General features: G+C 40.8%; 1 protein-coding gene across 3 annotated transcripts in view; it reads right to left on the bottom strand.

The window, feature by feature from the left end:
- Positions 1–307: 307 nt before the first annotated feature.
- Positions 308–16,330, bottom strand: part of LOC100745959 (ubiquitin carboxyl-terminal hydrolase 48) — a 76,064-nt gene continuing 60,041 nt past the window's right edge. For 2 of the 3 annotated variants that reach the window (XM_003484886.3, XM_024368099.1), the window contains exons 17-18: positions 8,955–9,039; positions 310–2,089 (exon numbers count right to left, since the gene is read on the bottom strand). In XM_003484886.3, coding sequence (XP_003484934.1) covers positions 2,067–2,089; positions 8,955–9,039 — 108 coding nt within the window. In that variant the 3' untranslated portion in view covers positions 310–2,066. Of the gene's footprint in view, positions 2,090–8,954; positions 9,040–16,330 lie in introns of all 3 variants that reach the window. The other variant, XM_024368112.2, reaches the window with a different exon arrangement.

The following is a 16,330-nucleotide window of genomic DNA, read 5'->3' on the forward strand; positions in this document are numbered from 1 at the left end:
TTTGAAAGAGTAAACTGATAATACAAAAAAGTATATAAAATATCCAAATTATAGCGCCTAGTCTCTACCGAGATTTTATATTTTAAATTATATTCTCGAAAATGTGAATTTACACGAAGATCCACCATCCATCGTACTTGTTGCAAATATCGGTACTATTCAGATCGAAACGGGAAAACACAATTCATTCTCAAAATGAAACAAAAGCTCACGATTATAGAGGGTTGAAGATGGAAAGAAGAAGAATAAATATAGGTGAAAATGGAAGTGGTGACTGGCAGAAATAAATGGTTCAAAGACACCGATGTATATATGATCAGTACTACTGTGCCATTTTATTCTCAGCTTCTACGACGAACAGTAAATTATTCCTATGATCTCTAGGATCCTCTTCAACGCACCTATAACCATTTTCTATGCAACGATACAGCCATATACACAATTTGCGGATAATGATACATCGAGAGCCGGAGAACGGAAGAAAGTTTCGCTAAAGACAGTTGTATTTGCGTTAATTAAAGTGCACAAAAAAAGAGAGAGAAAGCTCCACGGGCGCCGTGATACACTATCGTAAAAATGATCGACACCCAAAACGTTCGCAATCCTCGCATTCCGTGCACGCACAGTTCTCTCCTCTGATGTTATAACGTAAACTTAAAATTGTACGTATTGCCGATATCCAAAACTCAACTAAAGGTCACTCTGTTTTAAAAAAAAAAAGTGCCACGACAGTATCTCTATCAGTTTCCGTTTCAAACATAGTGGAAATGCAAGTTCGTCTCTGAATGCGATGGAAGGGATGATTCGTGGAAGCGACCGATCTCTATCCTATCTTCTCATATATTTTACATCGAAAAATAAACGTTAAAAATCAGATCCACTGATTTGATTATTTATAATCTAAAATCATTTCAGATCGAATTATATTACACACATGTACAAGAAATTCGCGCTATTAATTTCTTCGGTTCTTTCGCTGTAAGCGGTGAATTTAAGAGATTGATCAAAGTTGACTATTCCTTGTACGTTTCTTGAAATTTGTTAGGATTCTCGCGAAATGGCGAGACCGTAAATGATTTGCAATTCGTAACCGGGGTATTTACATGATTTCTTATGTTCCGGCGATCATGGAATTTCCTATACAGTAGATTGCCAAATTCGTCCCAATAAATTAATAATATAATTGAAGGGAAAATTACAGCTATTAATAATTCATACATATCCATGGTCTCGACGTTACATGGAAAGTACGACAAAATTTAAATGCTACTTTGCAAGAAGTAGCGAAACATTATCCTCTGCTGTGTTTTCCAAATGTTTGCTGCTTCAAGAAAAACAAGAAAAGAAAAAAGGGGGGAAAAAAAACGCTGGGAAATAACGGAGCAGCTAAATATTAGGTCACACTGACACAGTTTTCTCTATTCGAACGAAGCAAACCCTTCACGAAGAAGCAGGCTCGACATAAAACACATAAATCTACAAGCTAAGCTAACTTACGTAAAACACGGGATAAATTTTAATCTCTAATAATCTTCTTAATCGCTATTCGACGGTAGAAAAATGATTATTCCTAGAAATATCAATTTTATCGGTCATTATAACGTAATCATCCCTTCGCGGACACTTTTTCTTCTTCTCGTTCCTCTTCACACACATTCTAACATCCCTCGATTCCGTAGCACGTTAGAATACGCAGCCATCGATATATTCACCAATAATAATTAAAAGACTCGACATCTAATCTTTCTCTCTTTGGGTTTCTTAGTCGCCACTCATCCCTCCATAGTTTCTTATCTTTTACTGATTTACCCTTGTCTGTGCGTAAAATAATGTTAATAACAATAAAAACGCGATATTCGTCGGATTGTACAGCCACGACAGCTTCTCTTCTCTTCTCAGCGTGATATATCTCGTTTAACACACCTCTGTATACGTTATTATACAGATTAATATATGTATAGTATATGATAACTCGCGTACAAAAATATTTTATGTTAAATCGACTATCGTCATTAAACGTCCCGCCATAATGCAATTGCCTATCCTCTGACCCTTGATGACGCAGATCAGCTCGGTACCAATTCCGTTCCTGGAACAAAATTCGTTATTATTTCAACTGCAATAAGATGGAACACGAACGACAATCTTCAAACGGGTGACGTGTTCGCCGAAGGTTTTTCACGATCAACCCAGATATGCCTGTTACGAGAGGATAACTGAACATTTATCTGATCGTACTTGGCGATTTTTTGCTGCTCGCTTGGCACCATCTAATTCAAACGAATATTCCTGCAGCATTCTTTCAATTATTTTCCACGCAATCTCGTCGGAATTCTATCTTTTCGTAACGTTAAAAATTGTTGTCGAGTTGTTCAGAGGAAAATATGCAAAAATTCTTATCTCGCGTTAATCTTACGCCAAACATTTTTTGGTAAAATAAAAAATTTGGTAAAATAAGAGCAGCGAAAGAGTAAAGGAAAAATAACATTATTTCTCAAACGATCGCGAGTTTTATTTCAGCATATCTGAGTTAAACGCAAGCCACAGTGGAATACGCTGAATTTCATCTGCAGGATCTTGGATAAACTGACGAATGAAATGGTTCGGTTAAAGGATAACAGGAGACAATAGATGGAAGATGGATTTCTTGTACGAGAACCAGACGAGAAGAAAATTCTAATAATACCGTCGAACGAATCGAAAATCAAAAACGAAGGAGTTTCTCTTGGACGCCGCGACGCGCTTAATTCTTCGATTAGAAAATCCTTGAAAGATCATGTGGAACGATCGTTTTGCTGCTTGTCTCGTTCGAGAATCGCCGACAAAACCGTCCACGATCGAGCTTTTTTCCCCGACACTGTAGGCGGGTATCGCGAGAAAGGATTCCGCGGTCGAGGACAAAAGAATGATCGTAGAAAAGAACGTAGTCGGTCCTGGTCGTTTCCTGCTTGCTGGAAAAACATTTCGGAAAAGTCAGTCGACCGCGAAGTGCATTTCATTCGGTCCCGTGGCTTCCATTCTCGACTCGCGCGTTCTGAGCAAACTAGACATTGCCATTGTATCGAACACTTGAACCGTAATACAATAACTTTCGTAAGTAGAATAGGAATTTTTATGCGTTTCTGAGATATTTCTTAGCTGTAGAAATACACGTAACATGCAACAATATATTATGTAGAACATTCACTATAATATTTGATAGATGAAAGAAATATTCGCAGTCTATCAATATTTGTCCATTTCTATTCCAAATATCGATGTTTAATACGCGTTTAATGAATAGTTTGACAATATAGATTTTACCATCTAATTTACTTAATTTTATTTACTTAATTAGTTGGTTGCTGGAAGCTGGGAGAGGTTGAAGGAATAAAATAAAGTCAGTAGGAAATGTTGAAGAGACATAGCTGGTTAGGAACTGACATTTGGAAAAAAGAAACGGGAGATAGTGACATGATCGGATTGTACAAGATACGAAAGTAAAGTAATCAATCGAATTTGTGATTTCAATGAGTGAATTAACTGAAAATGAAAAATTTGATCGATCGGATAGGAGGTCATTTCTGAAATCCTGCTGCTTTCCAAGAATCCGATTAAAGAAATTGATACTGTGCTTTCGATTTTTAAAAGAAAATTGACGCGAGTAAATAATTGGTCAGAATTATCGCGATATTTCAATAAATTTCTGCAATTCGAGAAACAATTTCCACTAAGGTTCAAAATTGTTCGAAAAATGATACGACACGTAATTAAGAAAAGATTGGAAAACAGAGTGAGAAATGACTGAAGAGTAAAACAGAAGAGAAGGAATCCGGTAACGAGGGATAGACGTACCAAGACGAGGAATAATTTAAAACGAGTCATGGAAATCCACGATCGACGGTCGTTTGTGAGGCTTCTTAAATTCACATTAAGGACGACTGGTGACGACGAAAATGATGGGACGAAGGGTGTCACGCATGCCATGTCGATGCAGCGTTTAGCATCAGACTGCGCGCTCGTCGTGAAATAACTCGTTTCGTCGTCAGAACACTGGAAACTCGTTCTCGAATAATTCTCTTCCTCTTCGAGATCTCTCGAATCCTACAAATTTCATCCTATATGTATACATACTGACGAAAATACGATATCGCAGTTGCGCGATGACCGGAATTTCACATGTCGGAATTTCGCGAAAGTTTCCACGCGAACGCGATCTCTTGGAGAAATATAATCGCGGCTTTCCTGCAAGATACTTTGTATTAGAAACAAGAAGAGAACAGCGGGACTTGCCGAAGGATACGGAAGGATTCGATTGCAGAGAATTCTGTTCTGATCGCGTACCACGCAGAATGGAAAGAGGAGTTGGAACAGGCATTCGTAAAACTTCCTGCTATTTTCTCCCAGTTTTTTGCTATTAGCTAAGTATACCGCCTCTGGCTTATGTTAAGCTTCGGCAATTATTTGTCATAGTCAGCTAAGACGAGAGTGGAGACAAAAGTGTGGAAGGGAATGGGTCGAGGGCCCTCAGAATAAGACGTTCCCATCAATTTCACCGCCATCGTTCGCCTTCTCGCTTTTCTCCCATCCATTTCTTCGCTTGACCTTAGCCTAGTATGGCACGATTGCAATAGAAAAAAAAGAAAAGAAGACGATCGTTTACGTATTCTACGATATTCTCGCAATTAATCGTGGCGCCCAAACGTATTTACCGCGTCAAAAATTCCCTAATAAATCTTCCGTATCCAAATATTATTATTTTACGTGTTTTATGTATTTTGATACAGAATATAAACTAATATGCCAGTGTATAATGTACACCATACGTTGATATATTTATTAAAATATCCTGTTCGAGACTAGCCACTGTCCGGCAACTCGCGGCTAGCTAGAAATGTACGCGTTCTTTGACGAGGTTCTTTAAAATTCTTAAAAATTCCCCGCCCGATTCTCGCTGAACCGATAGCTGGACTCAAAAACCAGCAACCCCCGAGAGCAACAAGAAGAGCATGAACGAGTGACTCCGCGAGAAAACGCAACGAAGCCATTGAGAGAGTGCTCGTGAAAATGCTCGGGGCCCGTCCGGAACGACATAATAATCAGCCGGCACCGAAGATTGCGAGGAGCACTCGTTCCCCGACCGCGGGGCAACCCCCTTTTCTACCTAACTTATACTTATTATTGCATTATCTCCTTTGGCCTAGAATGATTCTCCGGCTGTGTGGAGAAGCCGCCGCGAAACGGCCAACACCGAGAGGAAAAAGTTTCTCCGGGGGAAGCGAATCTCGCGGACATAATCCTCGGTGCGCAACAGTGTAATTGCAACGAGCGCCATGCAAAAATTCGCGGAGCAATTGAAATCTCTTTTTGCCGGATCTATTGGCACGCCAAGAAGTAGGTTTTTTCGGTATTTGGAAATTCGACGGATTTAAAGGATTAAAACGAGTAGGTGGATTTCCTGCGTTCGAACTGAAATTCGCTGAAATTTTCATCGAACTGAAATAATTCCAATGAATTTTATAGAAATTATTCGTCGACGCGCGAGCAAATACAATCTCTGCCACGTGTACGGAGATCGAAATCGATCAATTTGCGCGATTAAAATTCCGTGGATTTTCTATACGAAGAGCTTTCCTACGTTAAATCTATTAGCTCGTTAAAGAATAAATTTCAGGATATTGCAAAGGTGCAATAGTATCTGCTAAGGAACTTTCAATCTTTCGATTACAACTCGAAATCACCTAAATTCAACTTCTCTTCTATCTCTGATTAGAAATACAGTGGACCGATGCGACTAATTAGCCAGCGCAAAAATCGTGACAAAGCAAAGCGTACCATTGAACAGCGGCGAGCAGGAATTCTAAAAATTGTCACCGCGGTTAACTGCCAATTATTCGTGCATTTATTCATACGTATGCAGACCGGCGATAGGTTTTTCCTGTGGGATTTTTCGCGAGAGAGTCAGAACACGGGACATATTTTTCAAGAAAACTGACTCGCATCGATTCTACGTGCACGGGTCATGTTCCTCGTTAGTGAACCGGTGGACAGGTGCATCCTCTCTCTTTTTCACCGTGGAACGGTCTCCTTTGCTCTCTGGCCGCGTCTTCTTTGCGTTCTTGCGACGCTTAAACACGCGGCCAACGATCACGATAATGTCTTCATCTCTCGCTTTCCGCGACCGGTGGATTGCTCGCGCCGCGAATCCCGCTTCTTATCTTCGCCGTGCTTTTTTGCGATAATAGCGCGTGTAATTCTAGTGGCTGGCAAAAAGGCCCGAGGGAGGAGGGGGAAATTGATACGACATCGCGTTGAAAGGGCGAGCCGAGCCCTTCCAAACGGCGTCGTTTTCGCCATCTTCCTGCCACCCTTTGAATTTTTATCCTCCAACCATCGACGATCCTGAAACCACTGCTAATTAGACGCCAAATTTGTCTCGAATCTGCTTTTTAAACCAGCGTTCACGAATCGCCACGATTGTACAAATACTTGAGGATAATGAAAGATTTGTTAAGAAGAATTATCGTAGGAATATTAGGTCGCAGACAGTGCCTGTAGCAGAGAAATTTAATGTAAAATATACTAACAAAAATTAGGTTTGACTATTAAAACCGTGGACGCGATAAGAGTCACCGGCTATTCATTCTTTGCAGAAATTTTTAAAAAAGCTCGGTTCTTTCTTATTAGACTTATATTTCGGCCTTATTTACTAGCGCTGTATATACATGTTTTTTCGTTCGATTTCCATCTTGATACGAGTTTTATAGTTTAACTAATTTCACGAACGTCGAGTTTTATAGACATAGAGCGCGTATGTGCTGGTAAAAAGGACTTTTAGTCTAACAGCGAGCGTTTCTGATAACGAACAGCTTTGATTTCTGATAGCAGAATTTATTTGATCGTTTGACAGTGATCTGTGTCGGCGTAAAGAAACGTTAAATTCCGAAGGAGAAATGAAATATTGAGACGGCCAGAGGATTTGACAGGCCGGAAAGGCTGAGGCAAATTGCAGCGTGGCCTTTGAAAATAATATACCCTGCTAATTTGAAGCACGACCACCGTTTTCGACACGTTTGCCTGTTCGCTGGCGATGGGGTGGTTTTCTCGTGAACGCGCCGAGTTTCGTGAGCTCCTTAATGAACCGAGTTCGCGAAAACCATTAATAACCAACCGAGCCAAGTCTCGCAACAGAGAAAACTGTGTAGGAGAGAAAGGGGTGGAATACGTTCGAGGTCTTTGCAGAAAACACTTTCGCTCGAAGAAAGAAAAAAAAATTTCAACTTATTTCGTAAATGTCAAGGCTTTTATCAACGCCCATGGTTCAAAGAGAAACATCGACGTTTAGAAGATGAAGATGGGACTCAGAACGAGAACGTAAGTATTAAATACTAACAGAAACAAAGAACAGATAGATGAATGGACCGATCTTCGACGTATTTATTTCACGAATATCAAGTCGGTGTACGTAATGTAAAGAAAAGTTTCCACGATGACAATAAAAGATACTCTTCTATTGGCACACAATCTAATTTTCGTAGTAACGTGGCTATTAAACGATACGAAACTTAATATCATTCGTCCCAATTAATTCATAAATACATAGATGCTATACTGTAATAAATAGAAAGCTGCGTCAACGCATTTTGTAGCCACTTTCGTACGAATACGAACGACGAGTAAAAAACGAAAGAAAGATACGATAGGAAATATTTGAAGAAGCAAAAACCGAGTAGACCCGTCGAAAATACAAAGACGAAACGATCTTCGACTTATCCCGCGAATATCGACACTCTTTGTATCCATAATTCATAGTAAAACTCCAACATACGCACGGGGAAAACTGGAAACAAGAATGCGAGGCATGGAATACTTAAAAAAGAAGGAGAGAAGGTTTCGTTGGAAGCAGACGAAACTAGAGAGAATCCTCGTTGCGCAGAAATCACGGGAACGAAGAAGACGTTGAAGGGGGTGTCTGGCAGGCCCTAATGCGACGTATCAATATACGTGGGTGCCGGTGATGGGCCAATATCGCATAAGTGGCCCGATTCACCGTCATTTGTTACGTTTTGTTCGGTCTAAGTAATTTAAGAGTCACCCTTTGCTCGCCAGCCACCCTCTCCAGCCACGGGGAAAGGACACAGGGAGAGAAAGAGAGAGAGAAGAGAGGGACGAGCAGGGACGAGAATCCTTCGAGTGACTGGTTGGTAGGGGAAGTTAGAGGGTAGCTAGCTGACTGTACTTCGCCTCCATTCTTCGGCAAATCGCGGCATATTTGTCAGATTTTTGTTCCAGAACAAAACCTTCACGATCTTTCTTGCCTCGGGCAGGGCTTAAGGGGGTTGAGAGTTAAGTGGATTGGTTTCGTCGGAGATCGGCGCGAGTGTCTGAACGCGACCGACTTAATTCGAGTCTTTCTGCCAGCCACTTGATTTCACGACTTCTGATTCGCCGCGTATTTTACGCTCCAATGGATGCTATTCCTTTTTTCTTTTTTTTTTTTTTGCAAGAAATTTTTCGAGAAGTTCCTGACTACACCGGTCCTCGTTTTAATTTAACGTCCGAGAAATAGTAAGGATCGTTTAGGGTTGGGGTTAGGATTAATATATAAGTAATGATGTATTTATAGGATAACGTGATCGTAGTAGAAAGGAAATAAAACGATAGGAGAATACGGCTGGAAAAATATAATCACGTTAAATGACGTTATAGTAGGTTGATTGGTTTCAATTTCTTAAATCTTCGGTCTATTTTTCGAAATACTTCTCCTCTGAAAATCTACGGTCTTCTTGTCTTTCTTACCGAGCATGAATAATTGGATGATCGAAGGGATCACAAATGAGAATTGTAGATTAGTATAGGAATAGATTATATAGAGGGGGGCGCGAATTCTAGCATGAAGATTCTAAACCACGTAAGCGAAGTTGTGAAAATAATTTCGAGAAACACGGTATAATTTTCTGCGATATTTCGCTCACCCTTGAAACCCTTTTCTGGGAACGTGGACTCGGGGTTGTTGGCATCCGACGTCACGTCTGCTTCGTTCTCTATCGGCGTGTCGATCTACAATCAAACAGAAACATTTTCGTTAGGTCAACGTTACGTTCGCAAATATTATTTGTTACAATTTTCCTTGGTATTCACGATCATTTATCATTCTACGATAAATAAATTTCTAGAAGTAAATCACTCGCTTTTCGAGAAGCTGAACAATCAAATTGAAAAAATTGATGCCAGAACTATCGACATGTAACATGCACTTAAACATATTATATATTGTTAATTAAAATTAAAGCAATACATATGATGAAAAAAAAATATAATCGTCTTTCCGTCTCAGCAAAACGAAATATTAATATTATGTATGAAAAACACTTGCACTTAATAATTGCAGGAACAAAGATATCAATTACGTTCTTCGGATAACATTTATATAAACATTTGCAGTCGATCAAGAAGAAATGTTCCAAGTTGCCCTACGAACGAACTATTGGCTTGGCAACTAAGTGACTGCGGATTTTGACAATACCACCTAATGACAAAATCCGCAATCACTTAGTTGCCAACCGAGTAAATTGTACAGGTTTCTTATCACCTGTGCATCACGTGCGAGAAGCAGATAAAACAATCGTGAGATCGTTCCACTGGTAAGGAACTTTTGAAAGAGGGAAAGAAGACGAAAGGCGCGGCGGATTTTAGTAATGCACATAAAGGACACGTGTGAACAGCTGGCGACATTCGTGCGACGTTCGCCTTCCCACGCGTCTTCGTGGATCACACGTGGGATCTCCGAGTATTCCACATGGAATACGAGCCACGTGGATCGAGGTCCACATTCGTTCCTCCCGAGAAACTGTCGCCGTGAATTAACAAACGTTCGCAATGGCAGCAAACATTTATTTGCTTTGGAACGACCCGATCCTCGCTGCTATAAACTTCCAAACCAACGATTAATCTTTTGTAACCGTATGCACCTATTGATAGGATTAATCTGCGGATCATTTTCCTTGCGTTATCAGTTTGTAGAAACATGTATTAATATGTTTATCAGGTAGACAAATTTAACGATTAATTGGTAAAATTGTAGGATCCGCGTGTTGCGGATTATTGGTGTTAAATAATAAATTCTCTTACGTGGCGGTAACGAATTTATTAATATGATCAATGAAATAAGAAAAAGAAATTTTACTGTTCTATGTGATACGAAATTTTAAAATCGGAAGAGAGAAGTCTGGGACCTACAACTTGTAGCTTGATAATTTTAATATTATTAATTAGTTGCGACGTAGAATTAGCTCGACCATATTCATCAACGATACGATCTACTTTTTCTCAACGTCGTTCAATCAACGAACAGACATCTGTAGCTTCTTAAGGAAGAGATATCGTTAACAATTGACGATCGTAATTGGGAAGGAAAGACGAACGTCAATTTAATAATTGGCAGCTTGTTTGCTGAAAAGTAAGAAACGCGAGGAGGACGAGGAAAATACTTTGGCGATGAAAAAAGCGAAAGAATCGAATGGAATCGAGACGAAACGATTTCTCAGAGACGAGTGGGTTTCGCGTAGGTGTAATTATGCCTCTGGAACCCCTTTTTCCCACAGAACTAAATATAGCGAGTGTCATCCGATGGCCTGGACACACATGTCTCGGAAAGTACGAGCCCACATCTGGTCGCTGTTTCCTGCTAGCCGTGGCATCTTCTGCAATATGATTTATTTTCGAGCGGCCGAATCCCAGAGGTTCGGTGTAAATTAGATCACGCCATACCGAACAGTCAATGATCAAAGACACGAAGAAGAGCGATGATAGTCTCACGACGAATCCTCGCCAGTCAAAACAATTCTACGTTTTATCAAGAAACTTCTTCGCCAAAAGGAAAGAACAAAAAATCACGAAGAATCCATCTCCGATTCTTCGTTTTCGCTCGACATTTGTCAGAGAGATGAAACGCTGGAACTTGAAGAGCAAAACTAAATTTGCAGAAATCATCGAGCATCGATTTTCTATTCAGGATCTCTGTTCAGGATCTACAGAAGAGATTAAATGATCGCAAAAAGGAAGAAAGAAGATACAGGAGACGATATCGATCTTCTTCTATTCTTCGTCTCTGATGAAGATCTATCGAGAAGAGATAGAGAGGAAGAGAAAGAATGAAAAGAGCAAGAAAAAGCAAAAAGTACAAAAGTCAGCAACAGGAACGGTTTAACGATTAAACAATTTACATCGAGAACATCGATCCTCTGTTTCCGATTTCCATCGAGGATTTACCAAGAGGGTAGAACGTTCGCAGAAAGCAAGAAGGAACGCGCAGAAGCTGGCTGATCGAGGTCACCAGCATCAGGAATTCACGGTGCACCGCGAGTTCCCCGAAGTTTCTTTCTTTCATCTCCGAAACATTATTCTCGGGCCTAACAGCGGGTCCAGTCCCCGGAGATGGGAACAGAGGAAGAACGGAGGGATCAGGGGGGCCAGGTAAAGAGCGTCTACGCGCGGCCAGTTTTGAAATGCTCGGCAATATAGTGAGTTCGTTATGAGGCGAGCTCCGACGTGGTATGGCTCATAATTGCAGAGTTGGCTTTCGAGCTGCGCACCTTCGGGCGTGTTCTACCTCTCGGCTGACACCTATTGTCCGCAGGAAAATCCCCTTGTCCCCGAAAAATCGTCCAATTTCATCTGAAATTCGTCCATTTTAAAAATCTCCATCGTCCGTCCACGCTACGAAGGTTCTTCTTTCTGCGACGTTGCTCGTCTCGGAAGATTCACGAAGAACGCGGCAAAGGGAAAAAGAGTGGGAAGAAAAGCGAAGAAACGGACAAAATATTTCCGGGCCGAGGATGAAAATTATTAGCCCGAGAATGTCTTAATCTTCGACAGCGAAGCGAAGACTCGCGGTGCTTGTCTTAACATAAATTTTTTTTCCCGCGGCCTGTTCGACGGAGAAACGCGAGGATGCGGCCTGTAAGTGGCGTAACGCAGGCCGCACGCCGGTGCATAATGCATGCGAGGCGTCCAACGACGTTTACCGCGTTAAGGTAGACCAACGTTTTTGTTCCACACTGCTCGTCCTTCCTCGACACCTTATCAGCCACGCGTGAACTCTGTCTGCCAGGAAATTCGTGGAGCTGCGCTGACGATTAGAATGCGGATGTTTATGCATTTATGGGAATAATGCGCGATAGCAACTTGAACCGCGCACAAGCACGCAGACTACATATAACGTGCAAAAATATTCGTAAAATATCCAAGGTAATATTTAGACCTTGCAACAAAATTCTGTTTATATTCCAGTTGTTTATAGATGAGCTCATAAAATATGATCTGGCATAAAGATTCACAGTTTATACTTCTCTGCTTTTTTATTTTTTACTTTTCTATTAGCTTTTTAAAGTATCTTTCGCCTTTCAGGTTGTGATTGCGCTTTGGAGAAAATTGATAAAATGACGTAACTTTTGGATCGAGCGTTACGTTGTAGAATTTCTTGCGGAATAGTTCACCGGTTCCTGTCAAGAATGCGTGCCTTAAATTATTCCCAGGCTGTCTTCAGTTATTTATCCGTCTACACCGAAGGGGTGAATCTCACCCCTTTCCTCTGACCGCGTCTTAATACGCGCGCAGAGTAAATAAACCCGCTGCTCCCTATACTCTAAGACACTCGTTCGAAAATTAAATTAATCCCTTGCAATCCACTGTACGCTCGGCGATCATCCGCATAAATCAGAGACTAGGTTGTTTCTCGTTGAACGATCATCGAAAGGAACCAAGTACTCGCACTTTATTCCCGGCGGCGTAGCGAAAATGCTGAGTACATTTTTTCAATTTTATCGTCTTTATCGGTCATCATCGTGTCGCTTGGATCTAATTTTTATCGACGAGATCTTCCCGAAAGAATGAAAATTTCCTGAGCTAAATATTCGAGCCTTACGTACTAACGAAAGAAAATCCATTACTCGAAAATGTGAAGCAATCGATCTACAGGCGATTCGCGAGCAATTTTGCGTGATATTCTTTCGAAGTTGGAGACAGAATTTTGGAGAAACGCAACGAGAAAGAACGGCGAAATCAAAGAATAAGAATAAGTTGGTTTGCAAACGACGGTGGCGAGGAAAGACCCAAACGGAGGAAGTTTTAAACGACAAGTGAAAGAGAGCGGAAAGCCACGGGAGGACTTAATACGAAGGAAGTTAGGCGGCGGAAGACCGCACGGTGTATAAATTCAAAGTAGATTAATATTATCCCCGCGGCTGTCGCGGCGGCAAACTTATGGCGCTAATTCGGCCGACGAATTATTACTCGGCGCTGCCTCCAGTCAGCCCCACTGTGTGTTTTGCCAAAACGGGGGTGTCCTGTCGTTAATAGAAGTCGTACGTGCTCCATGGAACACCGGGGGAACGTGTCTTCGGATATTAAGGCCCACCCCGATTCTCCAATTCCAACTGCTTTGGACGAAACACGAGTTGCTAACGAAAAACAATTTGTACAAAATTGTCCAATCGAGAGTCGAAGGGGCCAAACAGTGGAAAATGTAAAGAACGAAGAAATAAAGTCCGTACTGGATACGAACTTAAACGCCGTGAGTAATCTCAGAGACCAAAATTATTCGATTTAGGTTTTGGGTTATTACCAAGATATAACAAGATATAGGGAGATATTTTCTGAAGAATTAATCTATCAAGTACTAAGAGATTTTTTAAAGAAAATTTGAAGTTGATCGATTTGACTGACACTCGCTGTCCGTCTGGCTATGACTGCCGATATCACTTGATGCGTGTACAATGGCGATGATATGAACACGTTTTGCTTTCGTAATTCTCGTGCAAAACGTATTATCCATTTTGGTAAACGATATTTCTACAGAAAACTAATTGTTTGACAGGTTTGTCAAATATCTATTACAGTAACGATAAAGAAATTCAAGACAACTACCAAACATAACACGTATAAAACTGGCGCACACTGTCGTCGCAATTCTAATCGATAAAAAGAAACTCGCATTGTCATTCTAATCCCCGGTAAAGGGGACAACCGAGTCCAAGACAAGATCCATGAAGGTCTTTTAAGAAAATTAAGGAGCCCCTGCATTGTCTCTCGTCTCGCGGAAGCTTCGAGAGGAGAAGCGTAGACAACAGCTGTTTAGCATCTCCGATGAAAAAGCCGGACCGGTAATTATTCAAATTATTTTCAAGAAGGGCCACGGGATTTCTGGCCCGGCCACCGCGGCGGATGTCTTTATACTCGTCTAACGGGTGTGAACGAAGTGCATAGTGCTCCTTCTCATCGAAACCGCGAGAAGAATAAAAAAAGATGTACAACAGACACTTCGTGTCATCGACCATATCGAGGGAGCATCTGTGGGCGCTTAAATATTATTTTTATCAAAAGCTTCCCGTTTTGGATACTCATTCTCTTTTAATACGTAAAAGATCTTTGAACCAACTAACCGATTTATTTATTATTACTTTCTTTTTCTTGCTCGATAGATTCTTACGTCTTGGTTTGTATTTGGCGTATTTTAAAGTAACTTTAATACTCCATCATTCTCGTAAAATAAGCTTGCACAACAGGTAGCTGTAATTCTAACTAATAACGAAGATTTTGCAGACGATCGAATAAATCGATTGAATAAAAAACGACGTAACTTTCGTCCAGGTAGAAGTGGACCAGAACCAAAAATATATTTTCTTATTTCTGGAACTATTCGTGGAAATATCTACCTTACGATAATTTACATATTCCTGAAGAAATAGCCCGCCGTACGAACTGGCAACTAGCGTGACGTTCAACGTAATGAATATTTTAATTTATTTAAGTTACAAACACGCGGTTCATCCTCCAAATTTCTCCTTAATGTTCCGGGATAAGGGGGGAAAAAATCTGATTGGTAAAGAGTTAAGAGTGTCGTATCGACGAGCGAGATCAACTCTTTCGTGACGAACAGAGGAGGGAAGGTAGGGAAGAGACGAGAAGAAAAAGAAGGGAGCCACGAAGGTAGAGATTAGACGAGGAAGAAACTTTTTAGACGGGCATAGATACCGTGAAGGTGTTATGTGTAGAGTGACTGATGAGTTTTCCGCTCGATTGGATAACGGGTGAAGCCAACACCAGTTCACTTTTGTATCTTTTTCCATCCCTTGCCAGTATAACGTCGTCCAACGACGTCCATTCGACCTAAATCTCGACCAAGCCTGATGGATTCCTCACTGCATTGCGGTTTCCGATAAAACGAGTCAGGTGTTCGTTCGTCGAATGACCAGCTCGTGGAACGGCGATTTTATACCCTGCTATAATTTTATGCTGATCCGTAAAATTGAAAGGATCGAAGAGCCAGAATAGTTTCTCTGGTGCGGTTAAAATACAGGTACAAATTAGTCAATGGGGAAAAATGCAATTATCAAGTACAGTCTACATGCTTGGTTGATTTGTGAAATTTCATTAGGATTTTATGATACGGTCGTTATACAGGCAAATACAATTCGCTCGCTCAATAAGCGTATTATATGATTGTCAAACGCAGCTTTACTTTATTCGTTGGAAATTATAGTTCGCAAGATAGTAGTTGTAGTTATGTCTTATGTAGTTAGGTCCTCAGAGTGAAAAATAGTTCTCGATAAGGTGTTACATGCTTTTCACGAATAAAATTGTTTCCTTGTAGCTTACTATAGTGGGATTTGCGTAAGGAATCAATTAGCAAAAGTATCGAGAAAGATATATTAGAATCCTTGATATCATCAGCCTCCATATCGATTCGCGAAACTTCCTATAACTCGATTAATTTCACGGACACGAAAACACAATCTACGAAAACTAATGAAACAAAGCGTAGGAAAGAACGAATAATTTATTTACGTCCACTTATTTTGAGGTTCGAAACTATTTCAGGCACCTGAAAAATATCAGGAATTTTAAAAAGAACGTTTAAAACGCGTGCAGCGGCTAAAGTGAAGAAAATCGAGACGAGCATGCCAAAGACGAAGGCAACAGGGATTCAGAAAAGAGGCACTTTAGACACGTCGCCTATCAAGAGCCGATCCATGCTTCCGGCAAGACACAAAGGCTGCCTTCATGCCACGAGCCGTCCTCCTCGTCGTCATCCTCGGCCGTCGCGTCGTACTCTCTGATGACGACTAAGTAAGTAATCGAGCCTGGCCACTCTTTCGACCGACTTGTTATCATCACATTAACACAACGTGTCTGTTCTACGTTCATATGATACCAGATTTTTAATTCAATTGGATGCCTCTCCCGACGCTTGGACATCGTCAACGCTGGGAAGAAAGTAAACGTGACGTTCGCTCTTTTTTTCTCTTTAGATTTCGTTACGAAGACGGACAATAGAATCGTCTTAGAATTG

The sequence above is a fragment of the Bombus impatiens genome, unplaced genomic scaffold (genome assembly GCF_000188095.3).
Source record: "Bombus impatiens unplaced genomic scaffold, BIMP_2.2 scf_0027, whole genome shotgun sequence".
Taxonomy (NCBI): domain Eukaryota; kingdom Metazoa; phylum Arthropoda; class Insecta; order Hymenoptera; family Apidae; genus Bombus; species Bombus impatiens.